The sequence below is a fragment of the Hibiscus syriacus genome, unplaced genomic scaffold (assembly GCF_006381635.1).
Source record: "Hibiscus syriacus cultivar Baekdansim isolate YM2019G1 unplaced genomic scaffold, ASM638163v2 tig00010968_pilon, whole genome shotgun sequence".
Classification (NCBI taxonomy): domain Eukaryota; kingdom Viridiplantae; phylum Streptophyta; class Magnoliopsida; order Malvales; family Malvaceae; genus Hibiscus; species Hibiscus syriacus.
The window spans coordinates 2,032,000-2,054,076 of NW_024062239.1; the positions used below are offsets into that span (position 1 = coordinate 2,032,000).

Consider the following 22,077-nt stretch of genomic DNA (forward strand, 5'->3'; position numbering starts at 1 on the left):
CCCAAGATTGATTGTGATTTAGCAACACATAACTACATCTAGTCCAGATTTCTAGTAAATATTTCAACTCGCGATGATATCAAGCTCAAATTACAAGACCAACTCTTGATAAGGGGTCACCCACTACATAGCTTAAGTCGATAAGAGCTATCTGACAACCAAAGCTTTCAAGTTCAGTTTCGACTTCATTCAACTTGAGAGCACATTGACCTTATGATAGCAATGAGGAATTATCTCCTAGTCAAAAATTCAAACCAACGTCTTTAAGAATAAAAAAGGCCAAAGATTGATTGTGATTTAGCAACGATAAACTACTTCCTAGTCTAGATTTCAAATAAAGAGTTTAGGTTTGCGTAAAGGATATCAAGCTCAAATCACAATACCAACTTGTGATAAAGAGGCCGCTCACATCATAGCTTAAGTCGAGAAGAGCTATTGTCAACCAAGCTTTCAATTTCAATTTGATTTCACAAAAAATACTCAACTTGAGATTACATTGACCGCATGATACAACGAGGAACTATCTTCCATCAAAATTTTCAAAGTCTTTCAACTCCACGACGAGAATATATGTCCTAAAGAATGATCATCTACAAGTTCGAATCATATTTCAACTTTGCAACGAAGGATATCGGGTTCAATGATATCCCAGTTCAGTAGAAGTTTGATCTAATTCCTAAAAAAAATTGAATGTCTCAACAACAGAAGAGCAAGCTTGCCTTCGGAATCCATTTGCTTTGAGAACTAAACAAAAATTTGTCTTATTTTTCTTATCCTATTATCCTTACATGATAATAGACAAAGAGGAGCAGCTGTGGATGCCTATTTTTCGTCCGAGTCAATTATAATATATTGTATACTTTTGGAAAACATATATGTTTATATTATATTTTGGAACATGTATATGTAGCTTTGAAGACATATATAGATGATATTTGAAATTATAGCTATATATATATATTATGAAATTATATATAGTAAATTATATATTATGAATATATATAACATATAATTTTGAAAACAGATAGTTTTCAAAAATATATATAATATAAATAATTTCGGAAACATATATAATATATAGTTTTGAAAACATATAGTTTTTAAAATATATAATATATATTGTTTTGAAGACATATAGTTTAGAAAAAAATATAACGTATATAATTAATATATTATTATATTATTTTTGTTTTATTCTTATTTTTATTTTATTTTTAGGTCCGAAGAATGTGTTCAAAGTCCAAAACGTCAAGATCTGGTGCAAATAACCCAATTGTTGACCCAGCAGATTAAGTAGTCCAAAGTCTAGTAGATCCAACTGCCTGACCCAGTAGAGGAGAATTAAGGTTTTACACTTAACTTTGGCGGCGGCGCAACCAACATTAATCGTCAGATGAAAAAACATATCAAAGGCCCATATTGAGCACCAAGCTTAGGGTTAGGACAAAACCATAAGGATTATCGCAGCCAAACGAGGGTCGTTGAATTTAACCCCTGATCCAACGGCCAGATTTAATTTAGCACATTCTAGAACACAGAAGTCACCAGTAAGCTAATAGATGACGCGTACAATCAGAACCTGTCTTTAGATTTTACGATTTAGAAGTTTTTTAAGAAATCGAGCACAATAAGAAAACCAAATTGAATAAAATCCAAAACTCAAGGATATACAAGCATGCTAGTTAACAGAACTTAGAAGTTTTTTTAAGAAATCGAGCACAATAAGAAAACCAAATTGAATAAAATCCAAAACTCAAGGATATACAAGCATGCTAGTTAACAGAACCTAGCAAAATGGAAATCAAAAGAGAATTTCCTTTTGAACAAGTAGTCAACTGAAGCAAAATGGCAAGCGACAAACAGTGACCCCAAATGCCATGGCTCTCGGGATTTCCAAAATCACCAAACCAAGGGGAGTTGTCTCCCCAAGTCGCCTATAAATCATGAGAAGAAGAATGGAGAGGGTGTCAACAAATCGAAAACCTTCGAGCACCACAAAAAATAATAAAAGAAAGAAGTATTTAGATTTGTGTGGGAAGTAAGATTGAGAGGTTGCCTGAAAGTCAAAGCGCCGTCGTCGAAGAGGTAAAAATTGAAGTATTTTCTCTCGATTTAGGCCGAGGGGTTTACTTTATGGTGTTTTCGTGGGAAATTGTGGTTCATATGGGTTAGACGAGTGCTTTGTGTAGTCTTTAGAGGTCTCCGACCATCGTGGGCGGTGGCCATAGCAGTAGAGGGAGCGACAGAGCAGCCGGAGAGGATGGTTTATGTGACACTAACGTGGATACAGTAAAAATTCTTTAAATTAATATTCAGTAAATTAATAAACTCTTTAAAATAATAAATTTATCCGGTCTAGACTTGGGTCAATATAAAAAATTGAAAAACTCGATAAAATAATAAGATAATAATTTTTGTTAGTTCCCTTTATAATTTCGGTCTCAAAAAAATCATAAATTAATAATTCATAGAAACTGAAAAAAATATACTCTATTGAAATATAATTCAATAGTTGTTTGTTTCCTTTAAAGTTCAAGTTTATTTGGAGTTCATTATTAATTTAACTCATCTCTTGCAACGTAATTCTAAGGGGTATAGACTAATTTATCTTTTGTTTGATATGTACAGTATAATTACTTAAAAACTCTTTAAATTAATAATTAATTATCGATAAATTAATAACTCTCTAAATTAATAAATTTCTCCGACCTGATATTATTAATTTATAGAGTTTTAACTATATTATTTATATGACACTAAATTTGTAATATGTGTATATTCGTATGACTCACATACCGTGCATTCCCTTTCATGATACATTGGGCACATGATTTAAATGTGAAAAGAAGAGGCTAAATTAATCTAGTGAAAGTAAATCTTTCTTCGACTGTTCTGAATTGATTGGCATAGATTTTATATATATATTATTGTTTTGCATGTTATATGAAAAGAACGACTTTTATAAGTCTATTTTATAAGTTTACCTGTCAGTGTATGATACTTATTATATTACGATTTACATGATATTTTATATATCTATATATTTTACTTTGTCAATGATAATACCTCATTAAATGTATATTAGCGTGTGATTGTTTCACGCGTAGGTAAAGTAAAGCGTTTGGAGTAAGGAGTTAGGTCTGGCATCATCCTTTGAGGATCATATCAGCTCCCTACTATTAGTATGACATCTTTCTGATTTTTTGATTTTCTAGTGGGCATGTATATTTTATGTTAGAATCGGTTTGATATGTTTATGATATATAAAGAGTTGTATTAGTTAGTACGTATGGATTTTAGGTAAAGTATTTAATTATATTAGCTATGAATATGAATTTCTAAATAATACTTGGTATGTTATATTTTTTTAAATACTATCAGGATGAACTTTAAATTGATAGTTTTTAGGCAGTCTCACTCTTTAATTGAAACAATCACGATAAATATTTTAAAGATTACGTTTTGTTTTTATGTGATTAAATAGTTTAAGTGATAAATGTTAAATTGAATTAAATTTTAAGAAATAAATTTTATTTTTTTATTAAGGACTATGTTGAAAGTATCATGTGACATCTCTGACTCGTGTTCGATAATAAATACAGAAAAAGGATGTTACAAGATGCTTGACGATCACATGCGGCGCAAGGCCATTCCATCTATCATTAACGATCATGTGATCTAGTCTTTTAAAATCCACCTTGATTCCAAGTAAACGGGGGTCCAACAAATCCCATGTCCATAAGGTTGTAATCTTCCATGAAATCTTGGAATAATTTGCAACCCAACTCCTATTAGCACCCCCCAGGCCCCACGTTTGTCCACAGAGATAATAGCGTTGAAATCTCCCACAAGAAGCCAGAGTGTACGAGGAATATGGCACTTACCAAAGTCCTTCCAAAGGGCTTTGCGTTTCGTTTTGTCGAGGCTATCGTAAATAATGGTCACATAAAAGAGAGCATACGACCGGTTCCAAGAGACCTTCAGTAAAATGTATGAGAATGGGCCACTTTCTCAGTTAAGGAAAGGGAGCTGTTCCTGAGTACCCAAATCTCTCCAAGAACCATCGACTTCAACTCTAAATGACTTCTCGAACACAAGCCTCGTAATGGTATGCCGCCTTCTTTCCGCGCATATATATTTCCAAAGAGTAATCAAATGGGGTCTATGATCGTGTATATATTCCTTAAGAATTTTTGGAAAACGAACACCACCATAGCCTAACAATTCCAAGTCAATTAGTATAAAATTCATTTGTAAAGGGGGAAGGGAGGTTACCATCATTGGTGAATGGTCAATGGTGTCTCGGATGACAAATCAACTCCATCGATTTTTTCGAGTTGGATCACGATTTTTTGCAGCACACTCTTCAAAGCTTCCTAGATGGGTTTGCTATTGGGGAGTGAGATCTTAAGCTTGACCCCCTTGTTCCTCATAGGGTTTGGAACAACTTTTATTTCGGCCTAGAGTGCCACGATTGAGGTACAATGACGAAAAGCTCAAGGTTTGGCTCGTCTTGGCCAAAGAAACACCAGAATAAGGAGACTTAGTGAAGATATGGGTAAATGGAGGATTTTAACAATCTGCATCCATCCCAAGCAAATTTTCAAATATGGGTGTAATATCCCAAATATCGGATAGGTGACCATAATGATAACTTAAATTACGGTGGTAAATTGAGTAAAATTGAAAAGTATAAGGAATGATTTAAGAAATTTTGGTTGAGACTTATTGGTAAGAATGAAAGAATGGAGGGGCAAATTGGTCATTTAGACGAAATGAATTTAATATTCATTTAAAATGGGGTTATTAAATAAAAATGAATAGGAGAAATTAAGGGATAAGTCTGAAAGTTTTCTCCTTTTCTTCTTCCTCACGTCCCGAGCCCCCTAGCAAGGCTTTAATTAGTTGGTTTTTCCTTTCGTTTTTAGATTGGTTTTGAAATCTTAAGTAATATAGAGGCTTAATGAAGGTTCAAAGAGGATTAAAACTAAGAGATAAAGGTTTTATATGAGATTTCATAAAATGGGTTTTTAAATGATTTGATGAAATATGGTTAGTTATGGAAGATTTAAGGCATTTTTGACTTGTCAAAGAAGTAAATAAGAGATTAGAAGCCTTGGATGTGATAAAAAAACATGTTCGAAAAAGGTGTGTGATTCTTGGTTTGGAGTGTTCTTTAGAGAATTTGGATGTTATAGGAAGAATAATGAAGGAAAGTTAGTTGGGTTAAGGGATGTTAAGTTTAAGGGTATTGTTGGAGGTAAAATAAAGAGAATTTAAAGAAATTTGAGTAAAATTTGAGCTGATAATTTGAAAATATGGGTAAGGGTATCGGTACTGGAAGAATAGTATTGATACTATATGTTTAAATTTGGGGAAATACAATGAACAGTATCGATACTGTATCGATACTGATGCAAGTAGTATCGATACTGTTGTGGGTATCAATACTAATAGGAAGGTATCGATACCATGGATTCCAGAATACAGAAATGGTAACGGTACTGAAGGGAGTATCGGTACCATAGTATAGAAGTATTGATACCATAGAAGGGGTACCGATACTAAGCAACCTGAAATTTTAGGTTAGGATGAGCTTAAAGAGAATTCGAGAATAATAGTACTTTTGAGTATTATTAATGTGTATAAATGTTAGAAAGTAAACTTACATTTGTATTGTATGTGTGATTATGGATATTGTGTAGATCGTAGCGAGTCAAGTATATTAGTAGGATTTAAATTTTGGGTATAATAGCGAGACAGACCAGGTGAGTGCATTTATTATGTACTTAAATGTTAAAAAGGAAGGTTCAAGGAGGATTAAAAATAAGAGACAAAGGTTTTATATGAGATTTCATAAAATGGGTTTTTAAATTATTTGATGAAATATGGTTAGTTATGGAAGATTTAAGGCATTTTTGACTTGTCAAAGAAGTAAATAAGGGATTAAAAGCCTTCGATATGATTAAAAATATGTTGGAAAAAGTAGTGTGATTCTTGGTTTGGAGTATTCTTTAGAGAATTTGGATGTTATAGGAAGATTAATGAAAGAAAGTTAGTTAGGTTAAGTGATGTTAAGTTTAAGGGTATTGTTGGAGGTGAAAGAAAGAGAATTTAAAGAAATTTGGGTAAAATTCGAGCTGAAAATTTGAAAATATGGGTAAGGGTATCGGTACTGGAAGAATAGTACAGATACTATATGTTTTAATTTAGGGAAATACAATGAACAGTATCGATACTGATGCAAGTAGTATCGATACTGTTGTGGGTATCGATACTAATATAAAGGTATCGATACCATGGATTTCAGAATGCAGAAATGGTAACGGTACTGAAGGGAGTATCGGTACCATAGTATAGAAGTATCGATACCATAGAAATGGTCAAACTGATCGTTATCCATGGTGACAGTATTCGACCTATCCTAGTCCTTGGCATTACTCCGATGAACAACATTTATCGTTTCGATAGAGTTACTTATCTCGATAGTGGAATAGGCTCCAGGGGCGGGATTATTCTCCTCTATAACATGTTGGTTATGGCTTCATGAGTCTTTCAAATGATCAAATCTGCCACAAGAGAAACAAACCAGCAGAAGGTTTTCATATTCCACAATTTGGATTTTGTCCCCCGATCATAATTTTGGAAACTAAGGGCTTCGTCAGATCAACGTAAACAACCACTCTAGTAAATCTCCTTTGGTTACTTGTATCCTTGAGGAAGTCAAGCTTCGTCAATTTACCGACAAGACTGCCGATGAATTGTAAAATCTTTTCATTATACATATATTTTGGTAACCCTAGGAGGCAGATCCAAGCGATAACAGTGGTAGGGTAAGGTTGGGATGTGCGGAATTCCATAGTCCACTGTTGTACCGTTAGGTACTGGTCGTAGACCATCCAAGGCCCTTCAGCAATTACCTTAACATAATCATCCTCGGATTGGAAACTAGTCAAAAAATAGTCGTTCTCCAAATCTATAAGAGTGAACGGTTGAGATGGGTGCCATAAAGTATAAGTCCTATTGGTGAGAGCATTTAGATCGATGTTACGTCCTAAGAGTTTAAGGATCACCGTCCTTTCCATATTAGCTTCCATAAGTTTGTAGGCTCCCTCAGAGAAATGGATTGATGGCAAATCGAATCGGGTTCCCATGATGATATCTTCGTCGGCCAGATCGATTTATCCCTCCTCTTGGGGTCGGCCACCGCTCTGATCTAATACTTTACCATTGTTACCATTCAGGATTGAGGCATATGAGGGCTGCGGCCTAACCTGTTCCTCTATCTCCGTCTTCACATCTTGTGGGGTAGGATCGGTAGGTGGTTTGAAGTGAACCTTCTTAGTTGCATCTCCACAAAATATATTGAATTATAATAAAAATATATTCATTTTCTTAATTATTTTATAAAAAGTAGGGTAAACTATACGGGAGACCACTAAACTATGGTCAAAAATCAATAAGACCACCGAACTTTCAATTGAATCAATCAGACCACCCAACTATTTAATTGATTCAATCAAACCACTAGCCGTTAATTTTTAACAGAGGTGGTGACGTGTCCGTTAATAAAATTGGCATAATTATATATTTGGTCCTTAATATTTACATATTCTATCAATTTAGTCACTATTTTAATTCAATTAAATAAATTTAACTATCCAATTAGAACGTGACACGTGTTAATACATGATTGGAAGGTTTTATAGTTAAACCTGAATAAAACTAAAACCCGAAATGACCTGACTCGACCCGAACCTAACCCGAATTAAGTCTAAACTGAAATAACCCGAACCAAAATGCCCAAACCGAACCCGATCCGAATGACATGTTTGCCACCTCTATAGATCAGTATGAAATTCAAGTCAAACAAAATTTAATATGTATTATAGGTTTGGGTCAAATTGTCATCAATAAATAATAGTGTTATTTAAAACAGGAAATGTTTGAAAGTTGAACTTGAACTTTAATAATAAGAGCGACAAACAAAAATATTTTTTCTTATGAGAAAATATCAATAATTTTATTCACACTTGATTGGACTCATACTTAACTCAACTCGAATTTGACCCAAAAATCTAAAGCTTGACATGAATCAAAACTGAACAATCTAATATTGGCCCGACCTGAAAATTTAATGATCCAATATTTTCCCAACCCAAAATCAATTGATATGGTATTGATCCAACCCGAAAACCAATTGATCTGATATTAAGTAGACCCGAACACCAACCGATCAGATTTTGAAATGACTCAATATCGGACCTGACCCAACTTACCATAGACCCGAATAAAAATTGAACCTATAATAACTTGATTTGGACCAAACCTAAGTCAAGTCTCAAACCGAAATAACCTGACTCGAAATCACCCAATCTAGATCTGATCCGAATGACCCATTTACCACCTCTACTAAATAAGCATATTTAATTTCGATAACATTTCCAATTTTTTTCTTGCTTTAATCCAATTTTAGTTTCCTTAGTGCATAGTCTTTATTTTTGAAAGGCTTAATACAAAAATAGGTGTCTAAACTATTCTTTAAAAAACGTTTTACTGCCTAAAGAAGTTTTCGCTAAAAATAGGTGTCTAATGTTTCTAACGTTATACTTTTAGGTGTCCAGACGTTTATTGCCGTTAAATAGCTCCGTTAAGTGACACATGTCACATTTTGGTAATTTTGAGAATTTATTTAAAAAATAAAAAATAAAAATATTTTTTGTAAACAAAAAAACCAACAGCCCCCCGTGCCCTCTCCCCCTTCTCCCTTCCCCTTCCCCTTCCCCTTCTATATCGGTCAGTCGGCTAGTGGTGACCATCACCGCCACCATCATCGGCACCATCATCATTGTTTGCCATAGAGAAGCGTTCAAGAGTTTGTCGGGTTTTTAGCCACCATCGTCGTTCTTCGTCGATTCTGAAGTTCATAAGCCACACCATTGCCACCATTCAAACCATCGTGTAATTTCGATCAAAACCCAACTGTTCGCCAATGACATGATGCCCGTAAATGACTAACTATCGTTTGGGGTTAAGAAATTAAAATTGAGAATTAGAGATTTTGAATTTATGGATTTTGGGTGACAGTAAGGACGACAATTGAACAATGAGTGGGTGGTGATGGGTGGGTGACCATTCGGCGATGACGATGGTGGCCGGAGATGATCCACGACGGTTGTTAATGGGGTTGAAATGAGAGATTTTAGTTTTTTAGGGGCTTTTTTATATTTTTAGTAAAAAGTGGGTTTTTTTGTTAATAAATTAAAATTTTTTTATTAAAAATAATATTTTTATTATTAAAAATTTAAAAATTAAACCGTATGCACCTAAAAGTATAATCGAGAAAACGTAGGCCCCTATTTTTAGCAAAAAAAATCTTTAGGCACTAAAACGTTTTATGATGAGTAATTTAGGCACTTAATTTTGTATTAAACCTTTTCGAAATGAAATTCCGGAACTTCTCTTTTCATTGATAATTTATTTACTTTTCTAAATTATGAAGAAAAAAATTCCAAAGACATTGGTGTTTGAGTTTATGAGACATTGTTGCAGGTTCGTTATCTCACGCTTCTTATAATTGATAAACTTTTGGTGCGGTCTAAGCTTTCTAGAACTCTTTTGGTTGATAACTTAGATCAGTTGTTGGCCTTAAGAAGAAATATGGCGCTCCCAGTCCCAGCTCCTTCGGCAATTGAGTCCTCTTTGCGATTTAAGGCACTTGAGTTCTTAGAGAAGTGGAATGCTTCTTTTGGGATTCATTACAGGTGTCAATTCCTAACCTTCAGGAGACTGTGGCCAGAATACTGATAGGACGAGAGAGAAGGACTCGGGAGATTTTACAGAACAAGTTTGAAACGTTGAATATGAATTTTATTTAGGGTGTGTTTGTTTTCCATAATTGGAATTACGGAATTGGTTTTTTTCGAATTTTCGTGTTTGTTTCACGTAATTCGTTTTTCGAAAAATATTTTTTCGCGTTTGTTTCACGTAATTCGTTTTCCGGAAAATGTTTTCCCGTGTTTGTTTCACGTAATTGGTTTTCCGGATGTAATTCATTTTCCTAGTAACAGAATTTCCTTTGTATTTTCTGTAAAATGACTTACAAATTCATTTTCCGTAAGTCATTTTCCGAACTTTTTACTTCAAAGAATAAATACTCAAAATAATTTTATTTTATGAATTTAATATTAATAAAATATTTTAATATCATTTTTATCAAAATATTATTTATTTATTTATTAATATTTATAATAATATTATATTATATTTTTAATATTATATAAATAATCAATTATATTATAATAATATAAGTTATTATATTTTTATTTTAATAATATATAATAAAATTTTTATATATTTAATAATGAATAATATTATTTATATGTTTAAATAATATTTTAATAAAGATATTTAAAATACACTAATTAATATTTTTAAAATATAATATAACACTATTACTTTAATAAATAATTAATATAATTTATAATATTTTATTTCACTAAAATATACAAATATTAATATTTTTATTAATAAAATTATAAAAAATAATATTTAATAATAAATAAATTATTTTAATATTTTAAAATAATAATATTAAATTTTATGATAAATAATATTATTTATTATATTTAATATTTGTAATAAATAATTTTTAAAAAACTCTTCAACTAGTGGAAAAAAGGTTTAAATAACATCTTCCAAACATCATAAAACGTTTTCCAGATGTTTTCCAGAAAAATGTAATTCATTTTACGGAAATCATTTTCCGAAAAACGTTTTCCAGAAATGTAATTCATTTTCCATAATTCAAATTCCAGTAATTCATTTTTCAGTTCCAGTAATTCAAATTCCAGTAATTCATTTTCCAGAAAACCAATTACAGCCAAACAAACAAACCCTTAGTTGTGTTTGTTGGGACCGGCGGCGCACCCCATGGCGTAGCAGAAACAAAACTCGACGGTCTCACCAGCGATCCAAGTACGAAAAACTGAAATTGGGAGGAAGGGATGTGAATACTTACAGCGGGTTCCTTGAAAAACAGCAAGGACAACAGTGAATACTGGTGGTGTAGATCGGTTCGAATCGTAAGCCTCTAAGAAATCACGTCTCGGCCTCTACTAAATTCACCCGATTGAGAGCAATATTTTTCTTCCCCAAAACAGTTTTGAGAGAAAAACGGCTGAAGGTTTTGTGTGTGTGTTCTTAAACGGCCGCTAGACCTAACACACCCTTTTATAGCCAAGTTACCCTAATCATATTAGGGTTTTATTATTTCAAATTAATTAAATCTATATTTAATTAATTAGAATTTAATAATCCTTTTATATCCAAGTTACCCTAATCATATTAGGGATTTTATTATTTCAAATTAATTAAATATATATTTAATTAGTTGAAATTAAATATTTGGGATTATTAAAACATATATTTAATTAACTCTAGATATATATTTTAGTAACGTACAACAAATTGTACATCTTTGCTCGTTTTAATTCTAGGGTGTGACCTTGTAGGTTCTTGTAACGTTAGCAGTAATTATTAGAACAATCCTAATATTACATACAATGAGTAACATCTACCAATATATCATTGTCACCTAAGTTACAAGAAAATATGATTCGACATATCATCTTGGTGATTAACTCTTTTATGTATTACATCCTTATGTCCTTTATATCTAGAATAGGCACAAGTCTTGGAATAGTCACACTTGTATAGCTCATCTATTGTTTCTTGATATCTAGAGTAGATTGTAATTAACGAATAGTTTATGATATCTCATATCAACTTATTCGAGCATGGCCATGTGTTTCTAGTCTTACTCAATCAAGTGGCCTGCGATATATTTCCTATTATGTAGGAAGGACAAATCCTATCTTAATCATACAAACCCACTACATATATTGAGATATATTCAATAACAGTCTTTATAGAGCAACCAGTTACGGAACTTGTTTAGCTGCATCAAAACATACAACAATATATGTTGGGATAGTATTGATCACAAGTCTGAGGATCATACATATAGTCATCACCATGAGCAATGTTATGACTATCACATAATAATCCAAGACATATGCTCATGGTCGGTCAATCCAATACATTGTTCTCTAACAATATAATCATGTATCAATTCTGACATCTCTATGTCAATGACAACTCGTTGTCATCAATCAATAACATGTTAGTCTTAAGCGTATTATTATTGTCCATGCCCATAATAATACTTGACTAGGGATCTTTTAATAATAAAATTATGTCATTATATGAACTTTATTATCTTCCAGTTTATGTTAAATACATATATATAAATGAAAATAATAGTGGCATTGCCTTTATTCAATAAAATCGGTAAATAAAAGTATTATTACAATCATCATATGATTGGTCTTTGGGCATACTCTAACAGTGTTAAGGAAGAAATATAGGCTACGGTTGATGAGATTGGACAATGCTTAGATATGGTTCTTACTAAAGAGGAACGTGTGCCATCCATCCTATTTGAAGAAGAAGATTTTGTTGAGAGTTCCGTTCTTCTGAATTCATTGAAGGAGGGAGAACAGGTACATGAGAATCATGATAACAAAGTAGTTTTCGATGCATTAAGAGAGCTGTATAAGATTTAACGTGGAAGAGAAAAGTAAATCTATCGAGGATAGGAGTTCCAAGATATCCAATAAACGAAGTGACAATCTTGCAAAGTGTCCGCTTCTAGCAAGGTGAAACCCAAAGATAAAGAATGCATTATCTTAAGTTCTAAGGGCAGTGAAAATTCTGTTAGGAGTGAGCTTTTGGCTGAAGCTCCAGTTCTCAATTGGGGCTCGGTCTCTAATTGGGATACATTAGCAAATGAGAAAGGTTTGGAGCTTGACAATCACTGGGGAACAGTAGATTATGATGCTGTGATTCCAGCTGAGAAAATCGCGGAATTGAATCTTCAGGAAAACAACCATGCCGTGTGGACTTTGTCAGAGAAAGATTTGAAGACTTTCCCATTTCATGGGCCAATTATACCTCGAGATGATCTAGGAATTGCAATCAATCAGAATTCCTCAGCAGATGATACAGATTCTGATTTAACAGAGCAGTTAGCAAAAACCAGCTGCGAAGAATGTCAGGGAGCGAGATAAAGAGGAAGAGAAAACTTGAGAAACAGTCGTTACAGCAGGAAAAGCTTGCTAAAGTTGGGGAACACAATGCAGCTGATGCTGCAATGGCTTCAGCGTCAAGATCAGCAGCTTTTGGAGAAGATGTGGGGGAAACTGTTGGAGTGAGATCAGTGGGGATAAACAAACAAACCCTGCCTGCTGCAGAACAGAAGTTGGCTCAGAGACTTGTAAACACTCGGGCAACAAGGGTGAGGATGCTACTTATAAAGAAGCTTGTCCCAAAGCTTGTCTCAATCAATGGCACATGGTTTCGTATTTAAGTTGCAGGAAATTCTTCTAGGGTCAAATCGATGAATCCTTAGGCATGTAGTGGACAAACAATTCCAACGGTGTTGATGTGAATGACCTGAGTTTGAAGCAATTTTCCAACGGTCAAAAGCAAATTAAGCTTTTGAAGACTATATATTTTCATGATTTATCTTGGGTCAAGTAGAGTGTAAATGACCTGACTTTGAAGGAATAAGATTGTGTTCATGATCTTTTGTTTATTTTTAAAGTGTTAATATTTGGTTCATGTTCATTTAATTTTTTAATATTGTATTCGCGTTCGATTAAAATTTTAATATCGTGTTTGTGTTTGTTTATTTGTTGTTCGCGAACATGTTTGTTTAACGATTGTGAATGGTCATTTATATTTTCACAAACATGTTCATGAATATATTCGTTTATCGTTCGAGAACATGTTCATTTATATGTTCACAAATATGTTCACGAACATGTGTGCTTAACGTTCATGAACATGTTCATTTATACGCTCACGAACATATTTGTTTAACGTTTATGAACATGTTCATTTATATGTTCATGACCATGTTTCTTTAGTATTTGTGAACATGTTCATTTAGTGTTCGTTTATATACATTCAATTTTCAGTTTTTATAAATGCATTTGAAAGTTAAAGAAAAATGGTAAATTATGTCACTAGTGCTTAAACTCATTAAAATTCACAATTTAAACTCTAGATTTCATTAAGTGTTCAATTTAGCCTTTACCTCCATCAATATTTAAAATGTAGAAAAAATAAAAAGATAAGGAGAACCAAATAAATGAGCTTCTACAAGAATCATTAAACAAGCTTATAAATGAACTTATTCATGAACATAAACGAATGAGTCGATAAACGAGCTAATAAATGTATTTGTTTGTGGACATAAATGAACCAAAAACACTTTTGTTTATGTTTTTTCGTTTGTTAAATGAACATAAAAATTTCATAGTTTTTATTTAGCTTAACAATCGAACATAAACAAAAGTTATACAAATGATTCACGAACAGTTCACTGACACTCTGTTCAGTTATACTACTATGGCTAAGCCAAAGGATGTATCGTCATAAAATTGTATGCATAATGTGGATAGGTACTGTAACACTTATAGCCCATATATGTCTCGATATACGACTCATAGATGTCATATCAACTTGACAAATATTTACTGAGCATAAAGACTTAAAATCTCATTTCCTTTTTTAAACTTTCTTTGTTTCAATTTAAAAACTTTAATCTTATTCATATAAAATTGTAAAATAAATTTAATCACTGAAAACAAGTCTAATTTCAATCAGTAAGCAGGCAATCCATCTCTGTTCATAATTATATATACCACTGCTTAAATACTTCTTAATTTAAAAACATTTAAAATCAGTCAAAATATTCATTTATAAATATGATTATAACTAAAATTAATCGAACATTAAAACGGTTCCAAATTGCTATTTCATACCCTTTTTAATATAAATTTGATAAAGTAACCCAACAAATATAATGTACATGCCACTAATAAGTCAAATTTAGGATATCTTATTGATATTATCGATAAGTTTGATTTTCATAAGATGCTGGCAAGCTCTCACTTCACGTCATCTACTATATTCGAACCTACGCATGAAAATCATTACGCGCTAAGTAAAACTTAGTGATGCAAAAGTATAGCTAAAACATAAATTCCATAAAATATAGGCAATAAACTGTAATTGAAATAAAAAAAATAAAACTTCAAATCGGGCTAGTCAAGCCGTTTCCTTCTGAAAACCTAAAAATCATCATCTCATGATTTTATTAAAAATCATATAAGTCATCATTAAATATCATAAATAACTTTTATTATTTTCATTCGAACATATTTCAGAACTTTCTTTCAATTATATATTCATTTCTTTCATATACTATCATAACTTTCACATTTACTGTTATAACTCAGTGTATATGTAAGAGAATACAAGGTATGTGAGTATAAGATGCGCACTAGGCACAACACAGTGTATCATAACTGAAAATGAGATATGATGCACTTCAGTTCAGTCATAACCTGTGCACTAACGGTGCTGATCATAGGGCACACGAATGTACCATAGCTAAACTGAAACTGATATATGATGTACTTCAGTGCAATCATAACTTGAAAAGTACTTAACTTAATAGCATGCCAAATGTACCTAGGACTCTCAATACAACATACAATGAGATTATATTTATCATCATAATATCATTTATTAATATACGTCTGATAATTGTAAAACATCTGATAACTGAAAAATGTTTGATAATTGTAAACTATCTTATAATTGTAAACATTTAGAATTCATCATTGTAAATATCGTATTTGGGCAGTTCATACCCAAAAATATTCATAAAACTTGATGAAAAAAATTATGAAAATATTCTATCCTAAGAACTTATAAATCGTACTTGAAAAATAATATGAGATTGACTTATCGCAAGTCATCCTCGATCATAATAATCAAATAAATAAATACTTTTCACTAACTTCAACACTTTATTTATAAATCAAAATATAAGTCTCACTTAGCTTTAAGTTTAATCCTTTACTTTAAATTGCTTCTACTACACAATTTATCAAAATTTCATATTCTAGCAGTTTGTACTACCTTAAAAGAATATTATTATGTATTAATCTACATATTGAAAAATTATTATGTTTGTATCAATGAAAACTAGACTCGAATAAAAATCTAACCATATAAGGCACTCCATTTAGTTCCATTTGTACAATTTATAACAAATTTTCAAATTTGACTGACAAAAGCTGTTTTGGACAGAATCTGCTGTCTTGTTTTCTTATCCATCACCGATTAAAAATTCCTATTTTTTGTATACATATTGAAATCATTTGTCTTTGTTTCAAACAAAACTAGATTGATATACGAATATAATGGTATAAGATTCATCCTTCAATCATTTTTGTAGACTTTCTGGTGATTATCTAAACTTACAGTTCAGAACATAATTGTTTAAGTAGATTTCACCAACTAGCGTCCTTAACTTATTTACTAATTCTATTAGCTTATTAAATAAACATATAGGCTTAAATCACACTTTACATAACACTAGGAATCACTTCTTAACGTAACTCCAACATTAGCTCATCGTAAGCCAGTGTTTATTTGATAACATAAATACAAGTTAAATGCATTCACCTTTGCCTCGTTTTCGAATCTTCTCCACGATAATCTTCTAAATTTTGTATCCTTCCTTTTCTTTAGAGTTACTTGAATCACTAGTTTATCTAGATCTTGGAGAAATAGTGGTTTCAGCCAAGCTTAAAGAAGGAGTTGATTTTGTGCTAATTTTCTTGATTAATCTAATATTTATTAACCTTGATACATAACATTCTAATAATATAATTGAATTTAAAATCCAATTAATGAGAAATATCAAAATATCATTAATGAAACTTGATAATTACCAAATTTCATTTTATTATCTTCTATTAAAATATTCTTTAGTCAAAGATGAATCAACTTGACTTTGTCTTTTCACTTTGGCCATTTTTTAAAATTATATTTTAGACACTAAAATTTCACTGTTCGGTCAAATCTAAAAAATTACAATATTTTGAGCCATATTTCTTTGATCTAAAATATGGAAATGATCTTTCCAACCATTTTCTAACATTTTTCAAATTTTTGTAAAATTTTGGTTTGATCCGATTATCCGATTTCAATACCGAACTTTATCGTTTTATAACTTTTAACACAAATTCCGCACCCAAAATCTGATTCCTATAAAAATCATTGTTTTATGTCAAACTGTTTATTTACAAGCTAAAATATATAACTTTTAAAAATTATATTTTTGGTCCCTAAACTTTTACAAAGTTTATATTTTAAGTGTCAAACTTTCAAATATTACATTTTAGTCACTAATCAAAATTTGAGGTATTACTGGTACAAACAAGTTCTTCCAATAGACAACTTATTGTAATGTTACTAACAACAGACAAAGCCAGGAGGAACCAAAAGGTATGTTTTGCCTTTGTATCCAACAAACCAGCTCGGATTTGGGACATTGGAAGCAGGTTGGAACTGTCTTCTGCATAGTTTATATGGCAGATTGGGCGACCAATGGTGTTAGTTAATGTAGTAGGGTGAGCAGGTTACCTTCCTTATCAAACCAGTAAATATAAAAAAAGTACTAACTTCAAGTTTAATGTAAGTTATTAGAATTGGAATCCCGGAATGTAGTTCAATTAGTCCATGTAATTTTTTAAGAAAATGATAAACAAATACCAACATTTACAAGATTAAAATTCTTTTAAGCTGATTAACCTTATTTGCCTTTCAAATGGAAGTAACGTTGAACCCAAGTAAGCTCTTTATGCTGTTGTTATCACAGTATTTATACACGACGATGACAACATACGGGGGGACGTTGATCTGATGGAGACATCCTATTTTGTATAATTCAGTTTCCAAAAATAGCATAAATTCTCAAACAAAAATCATAGAGTAAAAATTAGGATTCAACTATAAAATCGAAACTGCATTTTTTTTCCTCCACCTGAAACACCATGCTTTCGCCATTCATAAAAGGGTAACTCATGAGTCATATCCCACCGCTTTTCTTAAATACCAACATGCATGGATGGAACAAGGCGGAATAAGGTAAATGGTTTCCTTGAAAATTATAAATTCTTATATATTTTAAATATTTTTTATTTTTTATTGATAATATGTATTCATCTTTTAAAATTTTATAAATTTTCTCAAAATTTTTTGAGTTTATCTATAACATAAAATCTCATGTCTAACCTACCCAATGGTGGTGTTGGCTCCAACGTTATTCTTTACGGTTTTAAAAATAGTGAACCACCCAAATCCTTCTTCTCGCAACATTATTTTAGTATAAAATACCAAACCAGGGAATATACAAAAATATTTTAAATAAAAAAGGGGTTTCACCAATCTCATTTAATAAACTTAATCCAAGTCTTGGGTAAGACATGGTTGAGACTTGAGATAGAATTTAATGTGCAGCGCCCACTAGCAGTAAATAGGTAGCAAGAAGCCAAGAATCGGGGTAATGGAGACAACTCACCGCACAATCATATTCCAACTTTTATAATTATAATTATAATTAACAGTGGTAACTTAATTGAAGTATAGAAAGTTGAAAACTTGTCTTTAATACTACGTAAATACTACTAGGAGCAGTAGGCGAGTAGTTCATCATCCACTATAATTATGTGAATCCATCAAAATAAGTCGTATCATCTTCAGCCTTGAGATTGAGACCCCCCTGGTTGTGGTCCCTATTCTCCCTTCCCAATATATTAAGCATGCGGTCACAAATTTTTTTACTTTATAATTTTTTTTCTTTTGGTAAAGCTTTCTCTTTTACCTGAAACCCTTTGATGTTGATCATATGTCTCCGAAAATTTTAGACGGTGACACCTTCCAATGAAGAAAACCACAAGATAAGTGAAATGGTAGTTTTTTTTTCCCTTTCTCTTGTCAATTAATCTTTTATCAGGTTTCTAATTCTACCCAGTTCATTCTTTGTTTGTTCTTCAATTTAACTAATCCAATCAAAAGACCACTTCTTTCTTTTCCAGAAAGGAATTATACCCATTGTGGAATCGCCGATCACATTTAATTGCTTTTTATCTTCTTTCACATGGAACCAGATAGCATCGATTGTATGACATATTCAGATGTGATCGATGATGATGAGATCCATCATCATAACCAGTTGCCTTCATTGTCGAAACCCCGTGGCAACAATGGGAATAACAACAACAGCAGCAGTGTATCATCAGCGGTTCATCCAAGCACTACCAGTGTTCATGAGCTCCTTGAATGTCCTGTTTGTACCAATTCTATGTACCCTCCTATCCATCAGGTTTTTCTTTAATCCTGTTTCTTTTGTAGGTTTTTTTTTCTTTTTTTGAAGAAGAATCACACTCTTTTCAGTGTTTGAGTTGTTTTTCTTTCTTTTTCTTGGTTTTTACGGCTCTTTAAGTTTAATCTCTTATGCTGGATCTGTGTTTTCTCGGGTTAGAATAGTACCAGTATTGTAGAAACTTGTTTGCTTAATTCTTTGATGAGGGGTTGTATTAGAGAAGCTGAACTTGAGGATGGTATGAGTCTAAAGTTACATCTTCTGTGAATTCGACTTTTGGAATTTCTTTAGTTCTGTTTTGATGGTTTACTTAGATGTACACTTCATTTGGGGGATCAAGACTAAAGGCAGATAAATGTGTGGTTTCATCAAGTTGTATTCTTTGTCTTGGTTTTCTTATCAACCCTTTCTATGAGGTGCTTACTGCCTCGGTTTGATAGAAGTGAACATGAGAATGAAGATGACCTCTAACAGCTTTTCCATGAGTAGTATAGGGAAGGATCAAACACACGAGGAAGTTTTCTACCTATATTTCCCTCTATTAGTAAGGAAGTCTTTTCTAATCGGGCATAGCGAACTACGGACTGTAAACAGGAGTGGCCTGTGTGCATGTTGGTTTCAGAAGGATAGTAGAAAATAGAAGTGTGAGGTTTTAAGTGATTTTCATTTTCTCTCTTTCTATAGAGGCTAAGGTGAAATTAAAAAGGAAACTAAATACTATCTGGATAGGCAAAAACTTAAGAATCAATGTCTGTTCCCATGAGAGTTCACTAGGATGTTTTGTGAGACGAGAAAACTAGAGATGGATATCTTTCAAGTTGCATTATTTCACAGAAAAAAATAGAATAGTAGTTTCACCTACAGGATGAGCAATGCTGATAAAATGTGTTTAGAGCTATGAAAATTGAAGAGTGTCTTAGCATTTTCTGTTTCATTCGATGGAGCGTTATCTTGAAATCAAGTAAATTCTGTTCATTCTTTTTCCTTTCTCCTTATGAGTGCATTGCATTAGCATGCAAACGGTGAGGTGGCTGGTCATTAGGCTTCGACGATGTTTAAAACACACTTTTTACTTTCGTCCTTTCTTTTGGGGGCCCCTGGTGGGATGCCGAGACTTTGGCATATTGTATTTTTTTGCTTAGACATGGTACAACTGCATGTTTTTATGTTTGGCCTGTTGTATGCTGATAGAACATATTGATCTAAAAATGGTCCCAAAGTTGTACCAGTTTCTTAAATTGCACATGTCAATTGCTCGATTCTATTTTCTATATCATTTGTTTTGTGCAATAGAGCTTTCCAATGCCCTTTAAATGCTACTAGTGCTATTGTACTGGATTTGTCATTGTCTTGTGTGGAGCGGATCTAGCTGCTTGAAATGATTTGGTACCTTATTATAGGCGTTTTAACCATTTGTTGTTCCTCAGTGCCACAATGGGCATACCCTCTGTTCAGCCTGTAAAACAAGGGTACACAATCGATGTCCCACTTGTAGACAGGAGCTTGGTGATATTAGGTGTCTAGCACTAGAGAAGGTAGCTGAATCACTTGAACTGCCTTGCAAATATACGTCACTCGGATGCCCAGAGATCTTTCCCTACTATGGTAAACTCAAACATGAGGCCCTATGTAACTTCAGGCCATACAATTGCCCATATGCTGGATCAGAATGTGCTGTTGTTGGTGATATACCATTTCTTGTTGCTCATCTAAGGGATGACCACAAGGTGGACATGCATTCTGGGTGCACGTTTAACCATCGTTATGTCAAGTCCAATCCTCGGGAAGTAGAAAATGCCACCTGGATGCTTACTGTGAGTTACATTCGTTTTAAAGCATCTTCCTTCTGATTAAGAATTGAACTGTATAATTTATAGATGATTGAAAATGAAATATATCTTGCCGATAATCTATTTCATCCTTATACATGGAACATGGTTTTGCCAGAAGTAAATCTTCACTCTTGTGCTTGCTCTCTTTGCTTCACCACATGAGTTTGGTAATTTATATGGCATGTATGGTCAGGTATTCCACTGTTTTGGCCAGTACTTTTGTCTCCATTTCGAAGCCTTCCAACTCGGGATGGCCCCAGTTTATATGGCATTCCTTCGTTTCATGGGAGATGAGACCGAAGCCCGCAACTACAGTTACAGCCTAGAAGTTGGGGGCAATGGCAGGAAACTCATTTGGGAAGGCACCCCCAGAAGCATAAGAGATAGCCACCTAAAGGTGAGGGATGGCCACGATGGCCTTATCATACAGCGTAACATGGCACTTTTCTTCTCCGGTGGGGATAGAAAAGAGCTGAAGCTGCGAGTAACGGGGCGAATATGGAAAGAACAACAAAACCCTGAAGGGGGTGCTTGCATACCCAACCTTTGTAGTTAAAAGTACTCCATTTTGGAACTCTGTTGCACAAGCTATTATACTATTTGCTGCATATTCTAGTGTAACATTAATATTGCCCTGCAAATCATTGTTGAGAATTCTTGTATTCTGTGTGGATATTGGATGCTTTAACCTTTTCTCAATCAACAATAAGCTTCTTAACCCTTTCCCATGGCCTCGACAAAAGAAGGATAAAGAAATGCACTCCAAAAATAAAGTTATTCCATTATTTTTTGATAAAAATGATAGGTCTCATTAAAAACCCCTTTCATAATCGTCAAGCCACAGAAATAGCTCATCGATCACTGGAAGGAGAAAAAAAGTGGCTCAAAATTTTATTACTGAAATACCAAATACATCCAGAGTTTATATTAACCAAT

General features: G+C 32.8%; 1 protein-coding gene and 1 pseudogene across 1 annotated transcript; both read left to right on the top strand.

The window, feature by feature from the left end:
* LOC120204490 overlaps positions 1-13,429 on the top strand; it is a 28,050-nt pseudogene extending 14,621 nt beyond the window's left edge.
* A 5,507-nt stretch (positions 13,430-18,936) lies between these two features.
* On the top strand, positions 18,937-21,699 carry LOC120204507 (E3 ubiquitin-protein ligase SINAT3-like). Its single transcript, XM_039204571.1, has 3 exons — positions 18,937-19,309; positions 20,737-21,123; positions 21,335-21,699. The coding sequence occupies exons 1-3, from the start codon at positions 19,085-19,087 to the stop codon at positions 21,695-21,697; spliced, it is 975 nt and encodes a 324-aa protein (XP_039060502.1). The 5' UTR covers positions 18,937-19,084; the 3' UTR covers positions 21,698-21,699.
* Positions 21,700-22,077: the final 378 nt, after the last annotated feature.